The sequence below is a fragment of the Colletotrichum phormii genome (genome assembly GCF_030913505.1).
Source record: "Colletotrichum phormii strain CBS 102054 chromosome Unknown BDP81scaffold_4, whole genome shotgun sequence".
NCBI classification, from domain to species: domain Eukaryota; kingdom Fungi; phylum Ascomycota; class Sordariomycetes; order Glomerellales; family Glomerellaceae; genus Colletotrichum; species Colletotrichum phormii.
Genome location: NW_026851446.1, coordinates 2,333,898 through 2,361,277, shown reverse-complemented (window position 1 = coordinate 2,361,277; position 27,380 = coordinate 2,333,898). Strand labels below are relative to the sequence as shown.

At 49.5% G+C, this 27,380-nt stretch overlaps 12 protein-coding genes across 12 annotated transcripts; 9 read left to right on the top strand and 3 right to left on the bottom strand.

The window, feature by feature from the left end:
* Positions 1-344: 344 nt before the first annotated feature.
* On the top strand, positions 345-2,269 carry BDP81DRAFT_312353 (major facilitator superfamily domain-containing protein; the record flags this gene model as incomplete). Its single annotated transcript, XM_060583794.1, has 5 exons — positions 345-534; positions 599-933; positions 995-1,091; positions 1,145-1,415; positions 1,498-2,269. 5 exons carry the CDS (start codon positions 345-347, stop codon positions 2,267-2,269), a joined length of 1,665 nt encoding a protein of 554 aa, XP_060449303.1.
* Positions 2,270-2,932: 663 nt separating this feature from the next.
* On the top strand, positions 2,933-3,441 carry BDP81DRAFT_420546 (uncharacterized protein; the record flags this gene model as incomplete). The annotated part of the gene is made up of 2 exons (XM_060589858.1): positions 2,933-2,942; positions 3,032-3,441. The coding sequence occupies 2 exons, from the start codon at positions 2,933-2,935 to the stop codon at positions 3,217-3,219; spliced, it is 198 nt and encodes a 65-aa protein (XP_060449302.1). The 3' UTR covers positions 3,220-3,441.
* Positions 3,442-4,809: 1,368 nt separating this feature from the next.
* On the top strand, positions 4,810-7,492 carry BDP81DRAFT_420544 (fungal-specific transcription factor domain-containing protein). Its single transcript, XM_060589857.1, has 2 exons — positions 4,810-6,655; positions 6,820-7,492. The coding sequence occupies exons 1-2, from the start codon at positions 4,830-4,832 to the stop codon at positions 7,394-7,396; spliced, it is 2,403 nt and encodes an 800-aa protein (XP_060449301.1). The 5' UTR covers positions 4,810-4,829; the 3' UTR covers positions 7,397-7,492.
* A 3,645-nt stretch (positions 7,493-11,137) lies between these two features.
* BDP81DRAFT_446943 (glyoxalase bleomycin resistance protein dioxygenase) lies at positions 11,138-11,740 on the bottom strand (the record flags this gene model as incomplete). Its single annotated transcript, XM_060592124.1, has 1 exon — positions 11,138-11,740. One exon carries the CDS (start codon positions 11,738-11,740, stop codon positions 11,138-11,140), a length of 603 nt encoding a protein of 200 aa, XP_060449300.1.
* A 482-nt stretch (positions 11,741-12,222) lies between these two features.
* On the top strand, positions 12,223-13,111 carry BDP81DRAFT_167082 (uncharacterized protein). The gene is made up of 3 exons (XM_060582123.1): positions 12,223-12,500; positions 12,593-12,840; positions 12,913-13,111. The coding sequence occupies exons 1-3, from the start codon at positions 12,311-12,313 to the stop codon at positions 12,949-12,951; spliced, it is 477 nt and encodes a 158-aa protein (XP_060449299.1). The 5' UTR covers positions 12,223-12,310; the 3' UTR covers positions 12,952-13,111.
* Positions 13,112-13,753: 642 nt separating this feature from the next.
* BDP81DRAFT_311228 (uncharacterized protein) lies at positions 13,754-14,706 on the top strand (the record flags this gene model as incomplete). Its single annotated transcript, XM_060583707.1, has 3 exons — positions 13,754-14,198; positions 14,263-14,486; positions 14,551-14,706. Coding segments are annotated over 3 exons (825 nt in total), but the record flags the coding sequence as incomplete, so codon positions are not given.
* Positions 14,707-15,106: 400 nt separating this feature from the next.
* Positions 15,107-16,068, bottom strand: BDP81DRAFT_458749 (short chain dehydrogenase/reductase; the record flags this gene model as incomplete). The annotated part of the gene is made up of 3 exons (XM_060593454.1): positions 15,107-15,703; positions 15,739-15,854; positions 15,885-16,068. 3 exons carry the CDS (start codon positions 16,066-16,068, stop codon positions 15,107-15,109), a joined length of 897 nt encoding a protein of 298 aa, XP_060449297.1.
* A 335-nt stretch (positions 16,069-16,403) lies between these two features.
* On the top strand, positions 16,404-17,692 carry BDP81DRAFT_420538 (uncharacterized protein). Its single transcript, XM_060589856.1, has 2 exons — positions 16,404-16,438; positions 16,502-17,692. The coding sequence occupies exon 2, from the start codon at positions 16,814-16,816 to the stop codon at positions 17,606-17,608; it is 795 nt and encodes a 264-aa protein (XP_060449296.1). The 5' UTR covers positions 16,404-16,438; positions 16,502-16,813; the 3' UTR covers positions 17,609-17,692.
* A 380-nt stretch (positions 17,693-18,072) lies between these two features.
* On the bottom strand, positions 18,073-19,785 carry BDP81DRAFT_391344 (cytochrome P450; the record flags this gene model as incomplete). The annotated part of the gene is made up of 6 exons (XM_060587540.1): positions 18,073-18,544; positions 18,613-18,803; positions 18,872-19,066; positions 19,150-19,392; positions 19,462-19,623; positions 19,723-19,785. 6 exons carry the CDS (start codon positions 19,783-19,785, stop codon positions 18,073-18,075), a joined length of 1,326 nt encoding a protein of 441 aa, XP_060449295.1.
* A 2,894-nt stretch (positions 19,786-22,679) lies between these two features.
* Positions 22,680-23,282, top strand: BDP81DRAFT_391343 (uncharacterized protein; the record flags this gene model as incomplete). The annotated part of the gene is made up of 1 exon (XM_060587539.1): positions 22,680-23,282. The coding sequence occupies one exon, from the start codon at positions 22,680-22,682 to the stop codon at positions 23,280-23,282; it is 603 nt and encodes a 200-aa protein (XP_060449294.1).
* A 671-nt stretch (positions 23,283-23,953) lies between these two features.
* Positions 23,954-24,448, top strand: BDP81DRAFT_458748 (L-PSP endoribonuclease family protein; the record flags this gene model as incomplete). The annotated part of the gene is made up of 3 exons (XM_060593453.1): positions 23,954-23,992; positions 24,026-24,065; positions 24,156-24,448. 3 exons carry the CDS (start codon positions 23,954-23,956, stop codon positions 24,446-24,448), a joined length of 372 nt encoding a protein of 123 aa, XP_060449293.1.
* Positions 24,449-25,268: 820 nt separating this feature from the next.
* On the top strand, positions 25,269-26,867 carry BDP81DRAFT_458747 (general substrate transporter; the record flags this gene model as incomplete). The annotated part of the gene is made up of 7 exons (XM_060593452.1): positions 25,269-25,317; positions 25,369-25,563; positions 25,624-25,746; positions 25,825-25,910; positions 25,948-25,969; positions 26,027-26,632; positions 26,689-26,867. 7 exons carry the CDS (start codon positions 25,269-25,271, stop codon positions 26,865-26,867), a joined length of 1,260 nt encoding a protein of 419 aa, XP_060449292.1.
* Between the last annotated feature and the right edge of the window lie 513 nt (positions 26,868-27,380).

The following is a 27,380-nucleotide window of genomic DNA, read 5'->3' as shown; positions in this document are numbered from 1 at the left end:
CCCCGAATTCAGAGGACTGTTGAAGTCCCTTTATACATATACCAATGGGCTTCGAACAGGCGGTCAGCGGAGACATGACTGAAAGTGGGTGATTCGCGGGACCAGAATCTTGAACGAATGAACGCCGTTTAAAATCAGGCACCCACGTTTGTCGGCCAACGCCAAGGAAGAGGAGCAACTCGACCTCACCTCGTATTGAATTATCCAGTCAGCCGGGCATCCATGCGTTACTTCCCCCAACGAAGTTGCCTCTCTTGAAGAAAATAAATCAGTCTTCATAGTCAGTTGACGTTCGTGTCTGTCAGGTTCGGCCCTTTTTCTTGTGCGAATCTTCATCGACAAACATGGCAAGCCACGCTGCGGACCCTCCGCCCTTAGGAGCAAATCTCAACGAGTCCGAAGTCCAGCAGAATGAATTAGAGGCAACTCAAGAGCAACAGCCCTCTACTCACTTGCAAGGGTGGGCACTAGCTTCTCTGACTATCGCCTTCATGGCCGTTTGCTTTGTGCTGGCACTTGACAATACAATTTTGGGTTCGCAAATATCCCCCCTCTTGCCATGACAGAGAGAATCATGCTGATGGAGTTCGTTGACCAGCGACGGCAATACCCCAGATCACCAGTGATTTCAAAAGTCTCAATGATATCGGTTGGTATGGATCCTCCTACCTGATCGCGCAGATGGCAATGCTGCCAACGTGCGGCCGCCTCTACGCCTTTTACAACATCAAGTGGATGTACTGCATATCTCTCGTCATCTTCGAAGTCGGCTCCGTTCTCTCTGCCGTCGCACCGAACTCAATGGCCCTCATCATCGGAAGAGCCGTTTCTGGAGTGGGAGCTGCCGGTTTAGTGAGCGGAACTACAACTATCCTGTCGTACTGTGTCCCGTTGGAAAAGCAGGCAAACCTATCACCGGTCATTTTGGGTCTTGTCGCAAAAACGACGCCGTTAATTACGGGCATCAATTGACGCCAAATATACCCTACGACAGGTCTATAGTACCGGATCAGCCATAGGACCGCTGGTAGGTGGTTCCATCACGGACAACAAAGCGCTTTCTTGGCGCTTCATCTTTTGGCTCAACCTTCGTAAGTGTATCCTCCCGCAATCTTTTTGATCACCATCAGTTGACGGACCTCAGCCTTTGGAGCTATCGGCCTGGCTCTCATCTGGCTCAGCTTAAGAAACTCTCCACCTGCCGTTAAGGGCGACCTGCCGTGGAAGGACAAGATACGCCAACTCGACATGCTAGGCGCCACGCTACTCCTCGGTGCAACATCCTGTTTGAACCTCGCTTTACAGTGGGGCGGAATTGCGTATCCATGGTCTAATCCCAAGGTATTCGGATGCCTGGTCGGATTTGTTCTGCTACTTATTTCCTTCGTTGGTTTACAAGCCCTAGGCAAAGAAACGTGGGTGATGTTCACAATTAGTTACTACATGGGCTAGGGAGCCTGATGCTTTCTTTTGGGACGCCTGCTGATTTAATCTCAGTGCCACTGTTCCCCTCCGTATCTTGCGAGGCCGGACTGTCGTCGCATCATGTTGTTTCATGATGCTAGTTCAAGTGGCTATAGTACTGCACTCGTACTACTGGCCAGTTTACTTCCAGTCGGTCAGGAACAACAGCGCCAGAGACTCAGGCATATTTCTACTGCCAATCATCGTGTCTAATAGTCATGGTACACTATGCGCGGGCTGGATCTCATCCAAGTCTGGTCACTACGTCCCTTTGATGTGGATCGGTGCTCCTTTCTTGGCCGTTGGAGGCGGTCTCTACCAATTGATGTACTCTCAAAGCCCGCGCGGGCAATGGGTACCAATCCAAATCGCATCTGGGCTTGGGTATGGGATGTGCAGCCAGATGCCGATTCTTGCGGTCCAGGTAGTTCTCGACAAGACGGACGTGCCGACGGGCCTCGTACTTATTATGTTCTTTCAGATGCTCGGGGGTGCTCTAGCTCCCAGTATCGGACAGAATCTCTTCACGGATGCACTCTTGCGACTTCTTAACGCAATCGAGGGAATCGATGGCGCAGCTGTGGTAGCGGTCGGTGCAGGGGAGTTCAGGAAGATTGTCCCCCCGCAGCTTTTGGAAGCTGTCGTCAATGCGTTCAACTCTGCTTTGAAAAAGGTCTTCTGGGTTGCCCTTGCTACCCCGGCCCTTGCTTGGCTGGTCAGCTGGGCCATGGAGTGGCGGCAGATACCTAACACCAAGAGTCGGACTACGGAAGACCCCGAGGTAGTATCTCTGAGGAATCTGTAGCTTAGATCGAGGGAGAAAATTGTGTTGTGCTGGATTTAATTTCAGCACAGCTGGTTTTTGAAGAACAAGCTCATTACTTATTAGTCTGTGCCTTCAACCAAGCAGAAGCCACAGTGAATTCCCGGCGGGAATGTTCTATCAGACAACAAGAACCTTTAGTCTTAGAGAAAGTACCATTCTCAAGAGATCGGACTGAATGTTATTCAAGATGTTATGGAAAAGCCTAGTGTTGATTGGAGTTGATCTAATTGACAATTTCATCCTTCGCCCAGAAGAAGGCGCATAGCAACGTGCGGAGTTCTTTTCGAAAGATAGTAGGGAACCTTTGGCCCGGGTTCGGGTTCGGGCTCGGCGGGGTTGAGCGTGGCCTACCTTAGAAGTAGCCGAGGTAATGCATCTTCATAGGGACTTGATGCGGAAAAGACAAAATGACGTGAACCAGCAGAGAATTACGATTTCATACTTGGTAGTCTTCCGGAGCCAGATCAAATTGGTGAGACTTTGACTTTAAAGATGAGTATTTCTTCTATATGACCGATGCCCAGAGCTCTTCTACCGCTGGACAATTCTCCATGACTGCAACACACTCGGGGCCAACTATTGCCGATACTGGCCAAACGACAGCCCACGCATATCTGTTGATATTTATCTCGGACCTCGGGCATGATCTTCGGTAGTGCATATTCTTTCTAATGCTTTCTAGTAGGTGCTACAACTAGTAATCGAGCATCCTCGCTCTAGGCTTGACCTGACTCCAACAAGCTCCCAAACGAGATACAGATTCGATGGCTCCCGATGCCGGAGACAAGACGATCGCCTCACAGGACAGTTCAAAAGTCCACAAAAGGGCTTCTCATGCTTGTCTAGTCTGTCGAGCTCGTAAAGTGAGGTGCGATGTCACCGTCCGTGGTCCTCCGTGCATGAACTGTCGTCTCGACGGCGACGAATGAGAAGTAATGTGGTCGAGACGAACAAAGCAACAGTGAAGTTATACACCGCGATGGGAAATGATCCACCAGAAAGACCACTAATCACGTTGATATCTAAGTTGGCGGGCAAAGGGCCTCGATCCTTGGAAAGGGGCCTTCGGTATTTCCAAACCACGCCATCCCGGCAAAGTGCCTTCGCAGGGTCTTGGGGGCGGACCTGAAGTTGAAAGTCCAAGACTCGACAAAGCCCAAAAAGCCACTGAGAAGTCGCCAACGTCCGCCAAACCTGCCTCAATACCTACAATATTCGGAAGCCCAGAGGTCCTGAATTCATTGTCTGAAGTCCCGAGGCGGTTAAACTCGGCCCAGGGCAATGACAATGACATTCGTCCTGCTTCTGCGACAACCTAGGTGAGGCTCAGTGCAATGAGTGCAACATCCTTTGACGCCTACTATGACCGACGATCAGCAGATGTAGACAACGTGACAAAAAAGACACGTGCCTCAGCCCCACAAGCCAGCTATGTTGAGAGGCAGGACACGATGAGCGAGATAACTGGGTTTCCGGAGAACTTCTTTTGCTCGCCGTGGTATAACGGCTATGCGTACTATCAGTTTCTAGTTTTGACTAATCTTTCATCTATGCCGTCATAGGACTAAGTTAACTAACTAACTAGTTAACTTAGTTATTATTATTATTATTATTAACTAAGTTAACTAACTAGTTAACTGTTACGAGCTGGACAAGGCAACCAACTGTGGCACAAAGCAAAAGCTTCGATAATGATGACTCCGGTCATCATTGTCCCTTGTTCTGCATATATAGCTACGCGCCCACAGTGACAAGTTGCGGCGGGCGTAACATTAACGTTAGTTATCACTTTCCATGTTTAATACATTCTACATGGAATATATTCTAAGAAGTATAATATAAGTAATAATAGTAGTAATAGGAATAATAGTGGTAATAGGAATAGTAGAAAGAGTGATAGGGAGGGTATTGAGCGGCATTTCATTTTGTCACCCACTTGGCAAGTTTGGTTCGGGCCCGAAATACCCCTTGGGGCCAAGTGGGCTTCAGTCTCTGCCAACTGAAAGATGGGCGCTAAATTCTAGAACCTGGACAAGCCATCCTTTTACGGGTACTCTTGTGGAGCTGTGGTCAAGAATTTTGCGTCCTGTATCTCGTCTGGTACTACCGAAATGAGTACCTCCGCGTACTAACTTTGAGTAAGAAACTTGGGGCTACGTGACGTTGGCACGCAGTGATACTTCATGTTGGATCTTTCCTGCTTTTCTTATCCATCAACACACACCAGAAAGCTCTATCGAGTAGTTTCTTGCGTGCAGAGATACCGAGTAAAGTAATCGACAGATTGAGATTACCTTACTACTAAGTAGGGTACTCTAGAGACGTAGCAGAAATGTGCTCTTTCACTCCCGTTACCCCGCGTTTACCCTGCAGGATGCGGCATTGGCGCCGTGTGGGGATTCTGCCGGCCTACCGGCGCTACACTTTCAACCGCTTACCAACACATTCTCCATGTTGTCTCTCGTTCTTTAACCGCCCCTCCGCATACTATCGCGCGCTTCACGTGGCCCAGACTCTCCCTACGCCATATGCTTGAACCATGGCTTGCAAGGCATGCCGCGCAAAGAAGATCAAGTGCGACCGCGTCCGACCCGTTTGCCAAAACTGCAGACAACGTGCCAGCCTCTGTTCTTACGCTGGCGAGCGACGGGTGCGCCGATGGACAGAAGCCGACGCCGAGAACAGATGCCGTTCCATCTCTCAGAATGATCAAAGCCCGAGTGTGGCCGACATAGATCAGCATTCCGTGCAGAGACTGCCCGATGCCGACCCCGCTGCACACCAGAATCAACCGAGACCATGCCCCCAGCCTACTGCCGGCTCATCGCACTTTATGGCTGACGGGACCGCGCAGAATGACGCTGGATTAGATCTTGGCTGGAATCCCGCCGCTCCGTCAGACTGGCAAGTCATGGATGCGAATTCCATGGCTAATCTCTTCGCTCAGATGGCCCGCGACAGTGAGGTCATCCTCCAAAATCCCGCCGGTTCCACCTCAACTAAAGGTGAGAGTCTGCTTGACAAGATCCTAGACGGCGATGAGGACTTGGACAGCCTCAAAGACGCCAGTCCGGCCCTGTGGGGCCGAAGCAATGACGGTGATGAGTACACCGGCCCCTCCTCCGGCATCTCCACCGTTTCCGACCTCGGTCTCAGCTGGATACGAGAGAAAGTACCCGACTCGGATATTCTCTGCGAGACTATTCAAGATTTACGAAAAGGTATCTTGAGTCATATTCGCCAACCAAAGTGTATCACCCAAGACTTGCCACTCGCTCTATTGACGCCTCATCGGATTCTCGACCTTCCCCAGTCGCAGCTACTAGAGTATGTCGATGCCTATTTCACGCAAGTCCAGGTCGTCTTCCCCATCTTAGACCCCGACACCTTTCATTCTCAGCTGGCTGAAATGGGAGGTGGTTCCGGTGCTGTTCAAAAGCCGTCTTGGATGGCATTGTTGAACGTCGTCGTGGCCTCAGGACTTCGAGCTTCACTCTCTGACGAAACATCTGAGGCTTTTCAAACATCCGGATCTGAAGCGTGGGGATACTTCCGGTCAGCTCTATCGTACGAGTCTCAGATTGTTCACGGTGCCACCGACCTGTTGGCCGTGCAAGCAATAGCTTTGATGGCCGTCTTTGCGCAAGGGCTGTCAAGTCCCCAGAGGCTGGAATATACACTTTCCTCGGTGGCTTCACGGCTAGCACAAAGTATTGGACTCAACTGCACCCCACCCCCCGAGTGGAACCTTTCTGAGGTTGAGAAGAAGGAGCGGAATCGCGTCTTCTGGACAGTCTATTGTCTGGACAAGTCAATCGCCTTACGCTGTGGCCGACCTGCAGTTCTCTGCGACGAAGAAATTAGCTGTCGCTTCCCGCAAGGAATCGACTTGGTCCATTCGAGGTCAGGAGATACCGACACCGAGATAGGCGAAAAAACGTTGGAGGTTGACTTCTTTCGATACTTTGCAAAGCTTGCGCGCATCGGCGGGGACATATCCCGGTCCTTGTATTCTGCGAGCGCTCTCTTTATTCCAATGTCTCGGCTAGTTCCAACGTTGGATCGATTGCTTCGAGATTTGGAGGAATGGCTGGAGTCTATTCCAGCCAAAGTCCGGCCCGGTAGACCACTAAGCAAAGTCCTTGGGAGACAGGGGCTATCACGAGTACAGATCATTGTTCTGCATTCATCCTATTACTACGCGCTGTGCTCCATCTTTCGACGAGGATCACCCATGTTCAATCAAGGTAACCGGATTATAGAACACCTAATTGATAGGAGGTCTCATATATCACACATCGAGGCTGCAAGATCGATTGTCTTACTCACAAAGCACCTCGATATCGAGAGCTTCACTCCCGCATGGTATGTCTCACCCTCCTGCTTTCACCTCAATTCAAAAGTCAAACCATCCAACGAGCCGCCCCACAGCCTCTATCACTTCTGAAGTCATTAAGTACATACACACAGCTCGCTTGGCTGCTCTACTACAGACGATTTTCGTGTTCTAATTTCTCACATACTGGAAGGCTCGTCTTCTACTATCCATTCACAGCCTTGACCACAATCTTCATTCATGTAGTATCCAACCCACACGATAGCCGCAACCAGAGCGACATAGCCCTCATGGAAACTGTCGTTGGATTCTTTGGTCGCCTCGAATACGTCACATCCGGCGAAGCTGCCTTTACAAAAACGACAGAATTTGTCAGACAGGCCCGAAGGGTTATCGACAGTTACAAAAATAAGAGCGATAGCCGAAATCTCCAAAGCACAACGAGCTATGAGGATAGCATGACGTCTATGGAGATGCCCCTGCAGGAAGGTGCCTCTACGCAAGGTAGACCAACAGAGGTGGTGGAGATGTACGCGAGCAATTCAAACACTACTAGCCACGACGTCGATGCATCAAATACCGCAGGCATTGGTTTGCTCCCCCAGGTCGAATCTTCGCGAATGGATACCGTTGGCGGAGAGGATCATCCTGTGTCTGGCGTCCCAAATGATCGGATCATAGGCGTTCCGCATAATAGCCATGCACTCTACTCCGACGTGGCTAATTTTGCAGTGCCCAATGTCGGAGACTCGATCCAAGTCCAGTGGTAGTATCCCATGGAGTGCGGATGGACAACACTTTCGCCAAGGGCGGGGTAGAGCCAATAAGGGCTTGCAAATCTATTAAGTTAACCAATAGGGCTGCAGTACCTCTATTTCCTATAAATTTTGGGTGTGCCAGAGGTACTAGCAATCTTTACTGATATATAACGGTACATTACAATCTAAGTAGCCCTTTCGAGTTGTCTGCCATCGTTACCGAGCGATGGTATTCCTAGATATCTCCTTTAAAGCCTTCCTACTACTATAATAGGTATAAGGTAAAGATACCTTTCTTGATCCCTTCCTATATGTTACGACCCAACATGCATGACCAAGAACAGGGCCTGCCCCGCAGGCTTACGGCGGTTACGATACGCCATATATGCACAGGACAAGGGGACACAAGGCACCCTCTCACGGAACGGAAGAACTATGGTACAAGTCACGTGATGATAAGATAAGGATCATTTGGGATCAATATGATCCAACACGACTTGGGGGCTAAACGATCATTCTGGATCAGAATGACCCAAGACGACCCAAGGGACAAGGGACATGTTCAGGATCAGGACTTGTATATAAGGATGGACTTGAGCTGGACTCTAAGACAGACTTCCATAGCTCTTCAGCAATTAACTTCGTATCAGGATTAACATCCGCTTTCAGCTACTACTACCTTGACAAGACTACGATTGATCACCGAAGCCTTACCTACCCTTACGATTGACAGACATAGTTTCCCTGAAGCTATCCCCGACTACGAATACTGTTACCAGTTCCGCAGCCTCAACTTCTGCAAACATACCTCACTACGACTAGCTGGCCGTAACACTATACTGTTCTTATAGAATAGAGGTATTCCTTTTATCTATAGCCCGTCTAGGCCGTGATAGTCTTTACCTGCCTACTAATGGTCTAAACCGTTAAATAAGCTAGGCTACCAGTAGTCACCGCCATTAGTAATAGGATGTTACGGCCAGCTAGTCGTAGTGAGATATGTTTGCAGAAGTTGAGGCTGCGGAACTGGTAATAGTGATAATCGAATGTAATAATCAGATGATTATTATATGTGGTTAGTGTTACGAGCTGGACAAGGCAACCAACTGTGGCACAAAGCAAAAGCTTCGATAATGATGACTCCGGCATCATTGTCCCTTGTTCTGCATATATAGCTACGCGCCCACAGTGACAAGTTGCGGCGGGCGTAACAGTTAGGTAGTCTCAGGTTCGTTATATCCGTATGGTAAGTAAGGCTTCGGTGATTAATCATAGTCTTGTTAAAGAGGTTCTTAGGGAAGATAGCTAAAAGCGATCGTAAGATCTAATACGAAGTTAATTGCTAAAGAAGCTATAGGAAGTCTGTCCTAGAGTCCGGCTCGAGTCTATCCTATATACAAGTCCTAGTCCTAAATATATCCTTTGTTAATAATTAGTCCTTCTAATCGGGTAAGCGCTTATTGTTCCTGTATGAGCGCTCATTACTTGGCATGAGCGCTCATGGCCCCACCATGGTTGCTCATATCTTATCTTATTATTACGTGACTTATACCATAGTTCTTCCGTTCCGTGAGAGGGTGCCTAGTGTCCCTTGTCTCCTGCATATATGGTGCGTTGTAACCGCCGCGAGCCTGCGGGGCAGGCCCTGTTCTTGGTCATGCATGTTGGGTCGTAACAATAGGGTCCTCCCTCTATTGCTAGGTTAATTAGTAGGTTAATAATCTAGATTCCTTATAAATCCCTATATATAATAGGATCCCTAGGAAGAGGTAGATCTCGTCTACTAAAGTCTTCCTCTACTTATATATTCTAGCCCGTCTAGCCCTAGGGCCCTCCCCAGATAACGGTGCTATATTCGTCCACTGGGCCCACTGCTCTATAAGGCTCTGCGGAACGTATTAGAGGAATAGTTCAAGCGGGCTTGCCGGCAGCCCCCGTATCTCTTAGGCCCGGGCCGGCACGTTAATGGGCCGGAAGGAGCCCGGAGGACCATACTCAGTAGCCGGAGGTTCGTAGGGCCGGACTATCCCATCGAGTGCTGAATGGCAACAGTACATCCAGTGAGGGGTAATAGCCACTCAGAGACCAGCCAAGCCTTTTTCCAACCAATCAAAAGGCCTAGTTTTCTAGTACCTCTTCCGTCTATATATTCTGGTTATGAAATAGGTACCAGCAATCTTCTGAGTTACAAATCGCAACCCCACACTGCTCACACCCTGACCTCGTCTTCTTCCTATGGGATCGTGAGTTTCCTGAGACTTCGCTAAGCGCCTTCTTTGGCCGATTACACGCAATGCAGGCGGAGGCGCTCTTCCGCGAGACCCTTATATGCTGTTGCCACGGAACAGAGTTATTTCTCGTATTGTCGGCTTCCGCTCGGGTACGTTGAAGGGGTTGAATACGCTGCCCCTTTCGAGGGATGGGGGCTCATATGGGCGTACGACCGCATTATCGCATCTCTCGGGTGTACAGTCAGCAGTACAGGCAGCGGCTAGGTCTTCGGGAAGTACGGCGACGTTGATACACGACCGTACCGACCCCTCGGAATCGCTAGAAGTCATCGCGACGTTTCATCACATAGGAAAATGTCGGTCTTGGTGGTGAAAATAGGGAGGAACCTATAGGGGTAAATGACGTACCGTCATGTATCGCTGTTGTGAGGGTGAAAAGTGGGTAATAATTGGGGGGGGGGATGTACTGTTGCCATTCAGCACTCGATGGGATAGCTGCGTCACAGCGCTCGGGCATATAGTCTATATTACAGGCAGCAGTAAGGTCTTCTAGGTAGACCTCAACTACTATACAGCTACGTATAAAAGTAACAGAAGTATTGGATGCAATAGAGGTATCAAAATCACCAGAAGACATCACAGCATCAATCAAAATGGTAATAATAGTAATAATAATAGGCAAAAGAGCATAGGGATGAGTAACGTATCGTCAAGTACCCCTTTAAATGCGGGGTAATAGTGGGTATTTCGTGGTCTTGGCGAAAGTGCTGTCCATCCGCACTCCATGGGATATCTCTGGGAACCATCATCATCTCCATCCCCCAGTTTCTTATTCTATCTTAGCGATTGGCCATTGTTGTTTGTTGCCTAACAACGAATGAACACCATCCATGGCATGAGACATTTGTTATGCACGGGTAATATCTGGATAATTACTTCGTCGGGTATGAGTGCTGAGCCAAGTTGCGGGACGGATTTTGAGACCTCCGTTAAGCATGAGTAGAGTGGGACGTTCACAGTTTGTTCCATTCATCACAGGAACGAGATCTTGTACAATGGGGATCGAGATTTTCTTTTTCAAAATTTCTGTAGATTATGTAGTAGCTGTCTAATAGAGAGGTACTTACTCTGTGACTTGCCCGTGTTATTACAATACACTACTGCCATCCATTACTACCTTGACCGCAACCCACAGTTAAACCACTACAAATAGCATGATCTTCACGGATACAGATTGAGCGAGTGAACTATTTTCTGAATGAAGGCATAACCCGTCATTCCAACCCACTCGGGTTTGAAGCCCGGGCCCGAGCCCGAACCGGTAGTACGTAGGATGAAATTTGAACCCGACGGCCCAATAAGCTCACAGCCAAGGCCGAAGCCGAGGCCGGGAAGGTGGACTGCGGCTTTGTGCGGGGAATTCCGAGTTGAAATCCTCGTGATCACGAGTACGAGTGAATCATCCGATAATATTAAGGTAGAAACAGCCTCATAGGGCAAGCTGGGCCAAGCTGGGGTGGCACTACATGCTCGAAAAGTCCGGCAGCCCGCGTGGGCCAATCTCGCGCCGCTTCTTCAACACCTTCTCGTCCTCGCCGGAGCGCAAGGCCCCAATCATCTCCTCGGCGCTAAAGTCTACACCAATAGGATTCTCAGTGAAGGCACCGCTCATCATGGAGGCAGTTGCCTCCTCGACCGTGTCAAAGTTGTCGACCTGCGTCTCCAGCATGTTTCCGTCTGGATCCTTGTAATAGATGCTGGTCGTAGGGCCGTGATTGACGCACCAGACGGGCTCGATGCCACGAGCCTTGCGGTGGCGGTAGGACAACAGCAGGGTCTCCAGAGTATCAAAGGTGAAGGCGATGTGCTCGAGGCCGCAGCTCGCCGGGTTCTTGGTCGCCGTGCCTGGAACTCCGATCAGGGCGATGCGGTGGTGCTCGTCATCGTAGGTGATGAAGGATATCATCTCGTTGCCGTAGGTCACGGTGCCGCCGAGAAATGTAGTGTAGAACTCGACCATGCGGGCGAGGTTGGCGGTTCGTAGTACAACGTGGGCGAGCCTTGATGGGCTCATAACCTTGCTGACTGGAGCGTCGTAGTCGGGGGCCTTGGGAGTTTGTGACATTTTCCCTCTCCGACTTTAATGTCTTGAAGCTTGTTCTGGTGGTTTTTTGGGTCGTTACCTAGAAGCGAGCTTCTAGGTTCGTGTTTATAATCGTAGGTACTTGTTTCTTGTGAAACACTGACCAACTGAACTTTCTAAAGAAATGATGTTATCCGTTGCTTCTCGTAAAGTCATGTAAGGTAATTACATCTGTGGCAAAGATAACGACAATAATTTTGATAGCTGGTAAGCCAAAATTGACCTATCAACGCATCTCCCCAAACCATTTGATAATCTCCTCTAGGGCTCCAACCCGAGCCCGACCCCGAGAAGACGAAGATGCGACGGAAAGCGAACGGACGAGCGCGTCTTCGCGTCTTCGCGTCTTCGCGTCTTGCTAGAACGCGACGAATAGGGGACAACAAGGTGCGTCATCTGAAGCTTAAAGGAATTCTCCCGTGCGCCCTCAATTTCCAACTCGCGGTGAGATGTCGCCAAATCAAGACTCTTCCCCCAAAGAGTGACCACTGACATAACACCATCTTGACACCACTCTGCAATCGAATTGTTCTGAGTAAATCCCGACACGCAATGAGCTACGTCACTAACGCTACCGCCTGGCTGTCTGATTCTATCAACTCCCAGACCAAAAGCCTGATCGCCGCCTTCTACGAGCTCGCAGACTCCAAGGAGGAGGACGCGGGCCACCGACTGTCCACCGAGGTATTTTCGAATGATGCGACCTTCATCAGTCCTAGTGGGACTTTTCATGGGTCTACAGGTGAGATCGATCTTTCATCGCGGTGATACAGATCCTTCGAAAGCTGTCTTCTTTGATGACAAACAGGGGCTTATGTGTTCCGTGCTCGACAGAGATATCAAAATGCAGAGAAGGTGCATGGAGTGTCGTGACTTTGAGGAGGCACATCATCTCAAAGGCGTTCGCAGCACTCGCAGGCACAAATACGAATAGCAAGACTGAATTAGTCTTGCTCGGGTCCGTCCACATGGAGTTTATCAACAAGAAGAGTCTCGACTCGCCGTTCGCAGCTCACATTGTCATTGGGTCCTCCACTCAAGCATTAGCGGAGCCTCGTATCGAGTTTATGGAAGCGTTTTCTGTAAGTCATAATCCTTTGTATTTTCGTGTTACTTGCCTCAACTAGAGCATTTCTGATATTATTTTGCGGTAGGATAAATCGCGGCTCGCGGAGGTCTTGAGCGCGAGATAGCCCGTTGATGAGAGATCTGAGTTGAAATGCTGTCAATTTTTGGAGCAAGAGATTTTCTTCAGAGAAATGAGTCTGTTCTGAAGTATTCGGCAACAGTGTGTATAGTACCTAAGGTGACCAGACATTGTGTTCGCACGCCTCATCCCGTACTCCGTGGGTGCTGGTCATGCAAAACTAACATTTCATCGGTTCTGTCCCGACCTCGCGTGGTCTTCCTTGACGCATGACTAGATACAATGACTTTATCTTTGGCCTCCGCCGATAAGACCATGAGGCTGGTTTGATGCGGTGGGCGTCTCCTCAGCACAAAAGATGCCCGATTAGTTACATTTGCCTCCTAGATTGTGCTTGATCGTTTTTCTCCAAACCAAGCTGTTAAAGCCCAACTGTGCTCTTTCGGTACCAAACTTGTGCTGAAGACCCTTCATAAAACATGAATCCTGATTCCTCCATCTCAAAAGGGGCCCTTCACTCCGTGCTCTTCTTCTAAGCTGCCCGTGCATTAGACATCCGCTGCTTGCTCTGCCGTACAAGCCGCAACATACTTTAGGGACATGGGTAAAGAAAATCACCCGGCCAACAGCACGATGCCGCCAAGTCCAAACAGCCACGACGTTTTCGGGCGCTTGCGGAATCCTAGCATGTAAGAAACCTGGCAACTCTCATCAGCCTTAGCTCTACCACGCTTTGATATCGACAGTAAGATCGCAGTTGGATTGTTATCGCAAAAACGACGCCGTTAATTACGGGCAGCAATTAACGCCATATATACCCTACGACAATTGTGAATATGTAGACCGAAGCGACCACGTCGCAGGGACGATATTCCGGTTCGGCATACGACCGGGATGCTATCGTCGGAAGCATCAAGCGATACTATGAGCTCATTGTCAAGATGGTCTCAATCAGACCTGACCACATTACTTACCCCCTGGAAGGAGGCTGGGGCGACGATGTCATCCCTCTCGAGAAGTTGCGACGCCTTGGCTTCAACGACATGACGATCGACCTGGTGCGGCATCTCCCGTATGTTACCAGTTACCGACCCGTGTTCCCGTCCACCCAGACCATCAACTATTTTCAGAATGATTTTACTGGGCCCGACGAGAAATATCAACTCGAAGATCCCAATTCTGTTGGACTCTGGCCATTGCCAGAAGGAAGAATCCCACAAGGCATACTCCCACTATCCAAACCGCTGGGAGGAGACGGGCTAGGAATGTGGTGGTTACTCGATACCAACACAGGTAAGTCAAGTACAGGCTTTCGGTTGGGCTTGGAAGGCCCTTGTCTAACCTTTCGGCATGGCAGGCGAGCTCACTGCTCATGACGCATACATCTCAAAACCTGAGGAGGGGATCCCAGAAGACGAGCAATGGCGCAAGGCGAGACCCGTGCATGCCGTCGCGTATTTCGATGGTTTATGCGAAGACTTGATCTCGCTCGAGATGTTACCCGTTCCTGGTGATTCCAACCGCAGCGAATGGCAGGTGTGGCAACCGAAGTGGATGCGCGCTTATCAGAAATGGTTAGATGTGAGTGTACTCTGTGTAAGAGCATGCGAGAGTGTGTGTACCCAAATACTAAGTAAACGGGTAGGAAGCCCAAGAAATCTATCGCAAGTGCCGTTGGCCAGATTTACCGAGATCTCAGCGTCAGAAATGTCGCAAGTTCTTAGTTGAGATGCAAGACAGACTCACGGCTGAGGAAAATGAGAAACTACAGAGAAGAATCGCGGTTGCTTCGGAGACGTGAAGATGGTTCTCGTCTGGCATGTCACTACGGGCTGGGCCAACTTGAATTAATCAAATCAATTTTTATAGTCGTTTGGTGATAAACGCGGGACGGTGATTTGATCATGGCTTGCGCCGTATGCAATTCACCTTGCATTCAAGAATAAAACTTAAAGTACTCATTTGTATGTCAGCCTGACATCTTCTGCTCATCACCAAGTTCGATTGTAGGATAAATCATCAGTGGCTAGCGGTGGTCTTAGGTCTATGTCGTTAATAACTTAATGGACGTCGTCAACAAAAAGGTATTCTACAAACGGTCTGTCGTTAAGCGCCTCACTATGATTTCATTTATGACTAGATGCGACAGATGATCTAGGCCTCTGCGGTATGTGCTAGTTGCTTAAGAACACAAACATTGTTCATCGTATTCTCAACTCTCCTGCTCTCGGCAAAAAGCTGGATGCGGCTTGTTGTAGCGCGTGGCCCCAGTATCTAACAACTATTCCATGCCCATGACCGCTCCGTGCCAAGGCGGCTCGGGCCATAGTCTGAAAATCGGGTGTAAACAGCGATGGGGCCTCCTTCAAATGCGAAACATCTGTGACTCTGCCGACTCTGACGCCTAGCATTTCAACGCTGTTGGCCGCATCGTCAAGTTTGAACTCCAGACCCACAGCACGCGTCATATTCATGAGGAACTGCTTGCTAGCGCTGTATGCTACCAGTAGAGGAAATCCTTGGTCTGCCATGGAGCTGATGTTCATAACCATGGACGGCGCGTTTTGCTGGAGAGTCGGTAGCAGCACTCGTGTTAGATGTAGTGGAAAACGCGCATTCAGGCTGACATTGCTGTTGATCCGGTCCATCGAGCATTCGATGAGAGGCGAGAAAACCGGATTGGTCGGGCCGCCTCCCGCGTTGTTGACGACTACGGTCAGGTGTAACTCGCGAAGCTCTGCTTGGATCGACTCAAAATCCAAAGGAGCTTGCGATGAATCTCCGGTTTGAGATGGCCGCTCAGTCCCACTGCAGGTGATACATGGCACAGTACTCGCGTCTGCCACGCCACCAGTATGCGGAATGAGCTTTCTGGACATTTTATTCGCAAATCAGACGCGTCAGCAGAGAGCTTGGCATGATTCCGCCCGTGAAGTACGACGTTGAACCCTTAAATCGCTAATTCGGATGCAAAGGCACGACCAATGCCGTCTGAAGCACCCGTCACAAGGGCCCAGGGCGCATCGCCGTTCGACGAATTGTGCGCATAACGACCAAGTCTCGAAGGAAGTGTGTAGATGGCAATCCAGTCCGCTATCTTGACGACGGTAATACCGATCGTCAAAATACCGACGAAAGTTATGATGGTTTGCGTGTTCGCCATTTAACGTGCGGGGGAGTTCGTGATGTAACGTGCGGATGAAGGCATGTTTTGAGGAAAGTTGTGCGGAGTTTGAGTTTGTCCAGCCAACTCCGCGCGAATCGGTGAAAGTGAGGAAGACAGTATTATTACAAGCGATAGACCGGAGAAAAATATTCACCGCGGACCGCGCTCCATACGCCACTTCCTTCGATCCTTCCATGAAACTAGGATGGTCACATTTCCAAAGATCTTTTGGAGGCATGATGAGTGCTGCCTGGATCGAATGTATTCCCCCTTGCATCCAGTAGAATGGAACATAATTGGTACTTTTGTCGCTCCAACGACTACCTTAGTCAAAAGGACGAAAATCTTAATTCATGTCGGCATTGAGGTGAGCTCCTGGTCTACGCCATCAATTACGGTGCTCTTTAATAAGGGATCTGCAATACCTCAGTGATATCAAACAGACTGCCTCTGAAGAGGAGCAAATATGCGCGAATCGACTCGTCAGATACAAAAAATGTGAAGTTATGAACGATTTCTTCTGCCCCTAGATGCCGAACCTGAAAAGATCGAATCTCATGATGCCGTCTACCGCGTCCTCGGTGGGCTCTACGGACCGTACAAATTCCAAATCGACGAGATTCTGGTCCATTCTATTTGGAGGCCAAATATCGCCGTAACACGCCACTGGAGAAGCCAAGAGGGGCATGTGTTCCTCGCCCACGACTCGGCACATCAGAACATTCCTACAGGGGGCTACGGGATGAACATGGGCATCGGAGACGCCTTTGATCTCGGATGGAAACTCGCTTCGGTGATCAAGGGTCAGGGTGGCGTAGGGCTCCTCGAGTCTTACGAACTGGAGCGCAAGCCAGTAGCTCTCCGAAACGTGGAACGGTCCCATGTTCATTTCAAAGTCCACAATGAGTTGCAGGCATTGCTCGGCGGCGGAGATCCGCGTCGCGTTGACGCCGATACAGAGGAGGCACGTCTCCTCAGACAGCGTGTTCACGAGTTCTACCAAAGCCACGACGGGATGAACAGGGACATTGGGATAGAGATGGGACACCGGTACACCTCACACATTATTTTGCATCAAGAAAACGACGGTAGCGAGCCTCTTTCGGATCCACGCTACTACACCCCGACGACGTGGCCGGGTGGTCGGCCCCCTCATTTGTTCCTCTCAGATGGCACCGCAATATTCGACAAGTTTGGCAAACACTGGTCGTTGCTTTGCTTCTCTGATACGGATGTGGGACAATATTATCTTGTCAAAGCCGTGAATGATTTGGGCCTGAGCCTGTCGCTGGTTAATCTCTCGGGAGAGACGCAAGCTAGAGCGTTGTATGAACGAGACCTGGTCTTGCTTCGCCCAGACCAACATTTCGCCTGGAGAGCCGAGGCGGTGGAATCACCAGCAATTGCAGACGCGGTCCTACGTACCATTTCTGGTCAAAATGTCGTGGGTGTTAGGAACCTGGTTATCGAAGACGAAAAGAACGGGGTGATGATGGCTTCCGAGAAGTCAATGAAGGCACAGGGCGTTCCCAGCTGAATTAGGGGCGAGACAGATGCTCGGAAACATGCCTTTTTTCTACATTAAACCTGCAATATACGGCGATTGATCATTGACCTTGCCTTTCTTATCTCTCAACTATCCTAAACTACCGACCTTATAGAGATGAGCAGCAGACGTCTGCCGGTATGTTTCATGTGAATGACCCAATATATCGCTCACATCACGGGCGCATTCAGGTTTCCAAATTAACTTAATACAAGCTGTTTGTCAACTCCTTCCTTCCACTGATTTAGAATCTCAATATCACTAAGTTTCGCATCACCAGCCAGCTACGTGATGTACATGACCTTGCCTTGTTCTCTAAGTACTAGAGTTATGACTTTTGGAATCTGAATGATTTCGATTCTCTTCTCCCTATGACTGAGCTTCACACGGCACATGAACAATTCAAGGTAGGTAGTCAGAACCATTACGAAAATCCAAACTAATCCAAATCACAACTAAATGTTGTCTGAAAGTTCATCCGGCATCCAGGTACTGAACGCCATACCCTCCGGGACCTGCTTCCATTGCATGGTGACCGGGTCCAGTGACTGCTTGCACTTGTCAGCGGCATCTCTGATAATAGCGACCTTCTCCGCAGATCGAGGCTTGATTTGGGTGGGATGTTCAGATGGTTGTACGGTAATACCACCGACGAGGTCCTCAATGTCGTATTTCACCTGATTGCCTTTGGCATCTAGGGCCGGGGAGAAGTCGAAAGCCCACAAGAGCCTCGACATGCCCAGGAAGAGCGATCTTTCAGCGATGTGGATACCCTGACACAGGCGTCGTCCCGCGCCGAAGACGAAGTTGTCGCGTTTCTTCGTGTCCCCCATAGCGGACTGGTAAAGCGTCGTGTGGTCACCCCTGAAGCGCTCGGGGTCGAATACGCGGGGGTTGGGCGAACGCTCTTCATCCATGTGGATGGCCCTATTTTGCGTTCAGGCATCAGACTTGTCGCTTCAACAAAACCCTCATGTAGGTAGGGGCTTACTCACCACACATTGTTAACAACAGTCGCACCTTTCGGGATGTTGTAACCCATGTAAACGTCGTCCTTGACCGCAGCATGGGGCACGCCAAGAAAGACAGTAGGCATCCACCGCAGGCTCTCCTTAATGCAACAGCGGATGTACGGGAGGTTCGGATAATCATCAATGGTGGGGAGACGATCGTTGCAGAAGCAGGACTGTTGGATCATTCGTCAGAAAGTTTCTCATTATTTCTCGATGTCGAGCTCAGGATTGTGGTACTCACCAATCCTGTTCCGTCATCAAGTGCTTTCTTCGACATCATCCAGTGCCTGAGATAGTTCTTGCTCTCAATCTCGTAAAGCTTCTTCGCGTATCTGACGTTGGGCGCAATAGCACTGGGTAAGCTTTGGATGAAAGGGTAAACATCTGCCAACTGAGCGCTAGAACTTCCGGACAGTTTGCCCCAATTCTCAAACCTCTATTTGATGTCACGAGCAGTCAGTATTTGTAAACAAATCTCACGTTAATCCCTGTTGCGGTGGGAAGAGGCGAACTTATTACCTCAAACAGCTGCAGGAGCTTCGGGTCATGGTTATCAGTACAGCGATAACCGTAAATCATCTGCGTAGAAGGAGAGTAGGTGAATCTTCTTATGTGTTGGAGAAAGTCGGAAGGAGTTTCCAAGAGGTCGTTCAGGAGAATCTTATTCTCGAGGTCCTGGTAAGGGACGTACGTGACAGCAGCCTTGATGTTCAAAATATTGTGTACCATGCGATGGATCATGCGCCAGTTGTCTCCGTATCTCTGCATCTTGTTAGTAGCTGGCCGGTTTCACTTCTTCAAAGCTGTCACATATTTCCTCTCTTGACTTACCATCACAACGAGGCGGAGATCACCACTGGCTACTTTTTGACCGATAAACATGTCTGGCCGGTCAGAGTAGTTGCTACTCCTCTTGTCCAATACTTCTTGACCGTTGTGTCCGACGACAGAACGATCATGATTTTTGTTCCGAGTATCAACGAGTAAATCGGTCTACGGCGCCATTGAGTTAGTGACAAGACAAAAACTTCCCATTTCTGCCTGCCGTGGTCTTCGAACTACCCCCCCACGAAGTCAAATCTGAGGTCTTACCCATATTCTTTGGTCGATTTCTTTAGCTGAATATGTGGCCTCAACTTTGGCATCTACGTCCATGTTGTCAGTGAGATCTCTGTCTGTATGTTACTGATGGATTCACAGACCAGATGCAGATTGCCCAGCACAGGCAGTGTCGGTGGACCTGGTGGATAGCCGGGTGGCCTTGATCCCACCTTGCCTAATTTCCAAAGAAAGAGCACAGCAGTAGCAACAAACAAAAGAACTGAATTAGAGAGAGTAAACATTGCGACCAATTTCAAACTTAGTTATTAGGATAGTTCTCGTTTCAAGATGCAGATGAGTAAAGTACTAAGTCAAACCCCCCACTTCCTGGCACCCCCCTGTTTCTGGCACCACAAAAACGATGGGATCACAACCCGACCTCCTCATTACTATTAACTATTGATCCTCAACCACACCCACTACAATACAGCTGCCAGCCTCACTAGGGCATTCAGAGTCGCTGGATTCAGCCGTGATAACCTCCTTTTCACCCGCTTCGATTTGAGCCCGATGGATATCCCTGATGTTCGCGAACTTCGTGTTGGGATCGATTTGAACAGTCTTCCTCTTCCTCACTGCAGCGTTGGTAACTTGAGCCCTCAGGTGAGCTAGTTGCTGCTGGGCAGCTGCCAGTTGCCAGGCCTGCTCTGTGAAGCCTTTTTTCACCTTCCTGAATAGCAGCCGTTGAGTGCTGGTATCATTGTCGAGTTGGGTGTATAAGTGCAGTTGACCGCTGAGCTCTGCCAGCTTCCTGGGTGTCGACCAGACCACTGCAGAGGCAGAATCCCATGGCTCAACAGGGGTAGTTTGTTGACCATTATGGCATCGCTTTCTGCCCTGACTAGTTGGTTTGGGTGTGGTGGGCTTAGCAGGAGGCTCAGGTAGTACCATAGGGTTCATCAGGGGCTTAACCATCGCCACAGGGTGTAGACCAGTCCACTTCCAACCACTTCTGATGTTCGAGACTGATAGACCAGCAAGTCGAGCCTTCTGGTAACAGTCCAGGAAGTTCCTTTTACCTATAATGGTAGAGTCGTTCCATTGAGACAAGTAACCGAGCTCCTTCCGATAGGCTGACTTAACAGGGCTGAAGACACACTGGTCAAGAGGCTGGAGGACATGAGAGGAGTGTGGTGGTAAGAACAGTAAATGGATATTGTTAATATAGCAATTCCACATGAAGTCTGTCGTCGTATGACTCCCATGCCCATCCACAATCAGCAGTCGAGCCTCCCCCTCAGCCTCAGGCATAGTCTGTGGGATGAACACCTTCTCTAACCATTCAATGGCAGTTAAGTCTGTAGTCCAGCCATTATCTGTTGCTGTGAACTCCCACCCATCGTATGGAACGAGATGTAATGGAAACCACTGCTGTTGGACTGTCTTCCCCTTGAAAATGATAAGAGGACGAAGTGCCCTACCCAAGGCTGAGATACACTCAATGATAGAGACCCATGCCCTCGACCCAGGTTGTTTCTTGCGAACAGACGTCGTCTCAGCCATACCCAGCACTAACCCATTAGCTCCCTGACCCTCGAGGGTGCCAGTCTCATCCATATTATATCTGTTGGCTGGTTTGATGTCCTTGATCTCAGGGATAGCGAGGAACTTAAACCAGTTCCTAATGACCTCAGTAGATGCCCCATTAACGCGTCTAGAATCGATAGAACGACTTCTCTGAACCTTAATGATAGGGTTCCTTCTCACAAAGGCATAGATCCAGCCTTTTCCCAGTGGTTTGGTATCCCCAGCAGCAGCCAGAACTCGCTCTGCGAATTCCTTCACCTGTTGGTGCGTTGGTGCGAGGCCCAGCGAAGCCTGAATGCGAACCCATTGTGCCAGCTTACTCTCCTGGTCAGGAGACAGCCTCTGCCAGTCAGCAAAAGCCACTTTCCTAGTCTGACCACCTTGGAGACGTAGTTGGAGGGTTGATCGTGGTATCCCATACTCCAATGAGGCTCTCTTTTGACTCTTGCCGTTTGAGATGTCCTCGAGAGCCTGACGAAGCTGATCTTCGGTATATTGAGGCATTAGATATAGAAGAAGGTATGTGCAAAAGATGAGCCCATTTGGACGCGAATTGAAAATGTTGTGATAAAAGGAGGTTGGGGGTGGGCATTGGGTTGTGGTGGATTTTCGCGTTTTTGTGGGTGCCAGAAACAGGGGGGTGCCAGGAAGTGGGGGGTTTGACTTAATTGAGATTGGGTCTGTTGGAACTTGAGACAAAACCTTCAAGGTAATTTGCTACTAATACTGCCCTTCGGTTACTACCTAACCTCACAGACATTTTATATAATCTTCAGCATTCTTTCTAGTTAGACAAGTGCCTGGATTCCGCCCGCACAGGCCACTGACCAATTGGGTAGAGTTCATGTCATGAGGGATGGATCGCGGGGTACATTAGCTCGTGGCTGTCCAGGGGCCTAGAATGATGTAATGAAGGGGGGCCAGAATCTAGGGTGAGCAAAAATACCACGAGGACTTGGCTGAGACTGTAACGGACGGTGTGGTTCCCCCAGAGTTGTTGCGACATTCGCTTTAGCCCCCTATCCCGAACACAGCGAAGCCGAGGCCGATGCCTCCCTTCGTTCCCAGGCTCGGACTCGGCCTTCCAAAGCACCATTTTGCTGTCAGGAGAATAGTCCAGTACCACAACTCTGGCCACGTGTGCACAATACCCAGCCCCGATACCATGATCAACTAGGCGATGGACTGTGAGTGGCTCTAGGGCTGCATGAATTTGCTTTACATATTGGTAGAAGATGGCAAACAGAATTAAGCAAGCATGTCATCAAGCCTTCTTCTCTCATGAGATGAATCTAGACTAAACTTTATGCACCTAAGCAGGCACGCATTGAATAGTATTCGGGCATTTTGCTCTCTAGATCAACCCTTGCCTGTCCGTAACCTTGATTCGATTTCAGACATGTGGTATTCTTCTGCAATACATGTCCATCAGTGCTTCGCCATCAAAGGAAACTGCTTGGAGATTGTCGTACAAAAACGGTGTCGTCCAGCAGTTCTACAAGCTGTCACTGCAGGTGCCACCAGAGGGCGTCGGTCAATTTAGCCAGTGGCTGGTCGATGGCTCACCCGGTCTAGACCTGCATCTATGCTGCCCAGTCAATGCCGTTCGCACACGCAATGCCGGAGGGTACTCGATCGACGCTGGCGGCAAGTCACACGACGTTGACGCCGTGGTGATGGCGCCGGAGCCCGGTGTAGCCGCCGATCTCCTGAGCGACATCATCCCATCAGATTCGGCAGCCAAGCTTCGAAACTGCCGCTATTCAGAGTACGCTCACGTTCAGCTCTGCTACAAGAAGAATCCTTGGCCAAACTTCCCGGCGTCCGTCGCATTGCCTGCAACTGATTTGAGGAAATGGGGCGCCTGTGTGCTGCTGAGCCATCGCCATCCCAACTCAGTCCCTGCAGGCGGCGAAGCAGTTGGTGTTTACTTTTACACGCCGCCTTTCGCGGACATGGACGACGAAGAAATCAAACATGAAGCATTGATGGCTGTAACCGAGGTTTTCGGGGCCGAGCCCTAGCCTGACTTCATCGGATTATTTCACTACAAGAGGGGCCTCTCGCTGTCACCGCCGGATCATTTCGCAACTCTGAGCTCACTTCATGCCGAGATGCCAGATGGGATTGTGCTAGCAGGCGACTACTTCGCCCATGCAGGCGTGGAAGCAGCAGTCTTGAGTGGTGAACGGGCGGCCCAGCGATTGTTAGGGAGCTTGCCTTCAAGCGGCTAGGACTGAGGTTGAGGCTCCAGCTCATCGAGTGTGACGTAATAAGAGTTTGATATTGAGAGTCCTTAAGGAATTCGAATTCCGCTTCGCCTTCGCTTTGTAAAGATAGGAGGTTGACTAGTCCGCGATACTTGCACCAGTGCCACCTCGCGAGGGAGTTGAATTCCGCGGATCAGAGTCTCAGAAATGCGTAAGGGTCTTCTATGTATTTCTTCATTCGCGGAGTTTCCCATCTGGTGAACCGTTGAGGCGATAAAATTTACCTATAATACCAAAGTCACAGGAAGGATTCTTTTCTCTTTTGCAATACTTAATCGTTTGCCTTCCGTTCTCTTCCAAGAAACTGAAGATCATCTGGCTGCATCTTGGGTCTTCTTCCATCATCTAATACTGCCCGCAAGTCCGCTGTAATTCTTCAACCTAATCCATGACGTCAAGAGCAGACATCGCCATCAGCAAGAACAATGTCTCACTTACAATTCTTCGCGTACGAGGGACAGGGAGTTGAGAAGCAAAAGAAGTTTTTCTACAGTTAGGCGGTGCGAGTCGGCGACCGCATTGAATGCTCGGGACAAGGTGAGCCTTCGAAATAAGCGCTTCCATCATGGGCTCTTTTGCTCCCTCAATCCCTCGAAAACTTTGGCTAACGTATCCTGTTCGTTCAAGGTGGTTGGGATCCAATCACTGGAGAATTCGAAAAGGAGATCAACGCCCAAATCGATCTAGCATTCGAGAATGTTGAGCGATGCCTCAAGGATGCTGGTGGGAAGGGATGGTCGCAGGTTTACCGTGTCAACTCATACCACGTTCCAATCAACAACGAAGCTCTGACTGCGATGGTCCGTAACTTTCGGAAGTGGATGCCGGAGCATCAGCCTCTGTGGACCTGCGTTGGTATCCCACGATTGGGAGAAGACGATATGCGCGTGGAAATTGAGGTTGTAGCGCATGTCGGTTGAGAAGTTTCTGTGTAAATAAGAATCGAAACATCAAAACATATCTTCTCAGATGCTTCTCTGCGGGTTTTACTATGAGACTCTTCAATGTTAGTGATGAACCTGGTGTTCTGCAACTCATGGCAATTCTGCCTTGGGCCCTATTTTGAATGAAATGGTGGGAGTGTACGAGACTCTGTGTTCTTACATCTTGAATTTTGATGACCAAGGACGCAAAAGTAGAAAATATGACAAGTCAATTCGAAGTATTTGATGTTGTCAACGACTTCAACTAATGCTACCAAGCGTCTATTTGAGGCCAACTTTTGCCATGTCGTTACCTGGAGGAGGGCTAAAGAGAACCGACAATTTTGACTGTTCAAATAAGCATGAAACCCAGGCCACATGCATCCTAGAGTTGACAAGCTTTCACGTTCCAGTACCTTACAAGGGAAGACTTAGCTTGGTACATCAGAGTCATGCAATGTGGACGTGCTGCTTGATAAGGAGTGGTCGCTGTTATGAATTTAGAGTTTAACAGATTGTCGGAAAGCCCTCGCTCATAGGCCAGTGAGATAAGAGATAGTCTTACCCCTTGGACGGAATGCGAATTCCTATCTCTCAGCAACAATATCACTGACTACCAAAGTAATTGATAGGCCATTTACGGAAAGGCCCTTGTCAATTTCTACAGACGCCTTTCCAAGGGCCTGGCCACAAGGCTGGATGAACGATTCCATATCGATTGCCCGACTTATTAAAACTTGCGACATGCGCCTTGCAACAGGACAATCCGAACGCAAGGCGGCCATCAATCTTCGAATTCTTGTATCTCTTGCCCAACATGTTGTCGCTCAGGAAGATTCTCGTGTATAGCATCATTTTCTCATCCGGTGAACTCCTCTTGGCCTCGCAGTTGTGTCATCTCTAACAAGCTACATCAGCAACCATCATCGGCTATGATTCCGGATACTTGAATGGCGTGCTTGGGTCCGAAGACTTCATCCGAATCTACGGGGTCAAACATGGCGTTACCGGAGAGCTGTACTTAACTCCATATACCCGGAGCATGTTTTCTGCGCTGTTCGTTGTCGGAGCTCTTATAGGATGTCAATTAGTAGCACCGCCTACTAGTCTGAGTAAGTTTCTTGAGCTTTTCACAGTCTGGGAGTTGCCAAAACATTGCTGATGCTTTGTAGTTGGCCGGCGAGGCAACTTGCTTGCAGCATCTATTACCTACGCTGTGGGTGTTGCCCTTCAGACCGCTGGACTTGCGCCCGCTGTGTTCATCGTTGGCCGCTTTCTGCTCGGTATTGCCCTCGGTCTCATCTCCATCACGGTAAGAACCCAGTATGAAACCTTCTGTTTGGTTGGATGACAACTGACTTCCGTGATGCAAGTCCCTGCGTATCTCATGGAATGCTCTACGCCGACGAATCGAGGACAATTGATGGCATTCTACACCCAATTCCTCACCACAGGTAACGTCATAGCATGTGGTATCAGCCTGAGAACTTCCCAAGTACACCGAATCCCGAAGTTGGCGTAAGTAGACTGTGAAACATCAAGGCTTCATGTGTGCAAAGGCTGATCCAGAAGTAGGCATCACGATTGCATTTCAGCTGGTGTTGGCACTGATCGTTTTCGTCGGAGTCTTCTTCTGCCCAGAGTCGCCGCTACTCCTCGCCAAGAAGAGCCAGAAATCCGAAACGCGCCGGGCTCTCGCCATTCTCCGCAACGCAGACATTAACTCACTAGAGGTCGACGAAGCCATGGTCGAAGTCGAGAATTACATCGCAGACCAGAGCGCAAACGGAAGCGCCAAGTTCATCGAGTGCTTCCGAGGAACCGACCTGAGAAGAACTCTCATTGGCGTAGCTATGTCATTCTTCACCATATCCACTGGTATCACCTTCTGGTTTGGCTACGGAACGACCTTCTTTGCGGCCGCGGCCGTGGACGACTCGTACCTGATTTCTCTTGTTCTCGCCATCAACAATTGCGTCTTCATGGCACCTTCCATGTATCTCATTGAGCGTTTGGGAAGAAGGACATCTTTGATCATTGGTGGAGTTCTTATGGGACTCGCTCAGCTGCTCACTGGTGTCATCCATAGTGCCGCTCCGGATAGCAAGGCCGACAAGATGATGCTTATTGTTGGGGCGGTGTTCTTCATCGCTTCGTATGCACCAACGTGGGGCATCGGGGGTAAGTTGTCTTTCTTGAGACACTGCAGAAGGAAACTCGACTGACAGATTGTGTAGGCTGGCTGCTGATGGCAGAGCCCCTGTCCGACCGCGCGAGGAATTACCAGTCTTCCATCGTTTTGACTGCATATTGTATCATCACATGGCTTGTTGGGTTTGTTACGCCGTACATGATTGACGAGACAGCCGGCAATCTCGGGGTCAAAGTCTCTTATATCTGGTTCGGTATGCCCTGAGTCTGGTTCAGACAATGCTGTCATCATCGAGGAAAAGATGCCGCACAAGGGTGAATCGTCATCTTAGCTAAAAGTCTCGGTGCAGCTTCTCAGGTTGACTGCCAAAAGCTAGTGACTTGGGGTTCCTAGGGCAAGTGAGGGATTGGTGAAGGGGCGAAAGAAACACATATAGCAAGGCCGTTGCAGTAGATTCCTGAAAGCTTGTTGTAAATATTTGATTCACTTCGTCCTCAGTTGACGAATGCTTTCCACAATATATTCTCATCAGCAAATGAAGAAGTGTTGCTCATCCGTATTCCTTAAGTAGTCGTGTCTTCACATCAGGATATCCCATCGCTTTGCTGTGAGTGCTGCCGACGCGTCAGTAAATGACAGATACAGCAGCGGTCTCAGCGATGTCATTGAGGGTCCGAATCTCTCTACTGAACACTGTTTGAAGGCTCCAGGACTATTTACTCGATGTGGGCAGTAATAGCGTAGTAGGCGACTTTCAGCAAATTTTCTTCGCAAAGG

Bases quoted from the DNA above. Each gene is read 5' to 3' on its own strand.
- BDP81DRAFT_420544 (XM_060589857.1), top strand. From the start codon at position 4,830: ATGGCTTGCAAGGCATGCCGCGCAAAGAAGATCAAGTGCGACCGCGTC. The intron at 6,656-6,819 runs GTATGTCTCACC...ACATACTGGAAG, and splicing joins GAGAGCTTCACTCCCGCATG to GCTCGTCTTCTACTATCCAT.
- BDP81DRAFT_167082 (XM_060582123.1), top strand. From the start codon at position 12,311: ATGAGCTACGTCACTAACGCTACCGCCTGGCTGTCTGATTCTATCAAC. The intron at 12,501-12,592 runs GTGAGATCGATC...CGTGCTCGACAG, and splicing joins GACTTTTCATGGGTCTACAG to AGATATCAAAATGCAGAGAA. The intron at 12,841-12,912 runs GTAAGTCATAAT...ATTTTGCGGTAG, and splicing joins AGTTTATGGAAGCGTTTTCT to GATAAATCGCGGCTCGCGGA.
- BDP81DRAFT_420538 (XM_060589856.1), top strand. From the start codon at position 16,814: ATGAACATGGGCATCGGAGACGCCTTTGATCTCGGATGGAAACTCGCT.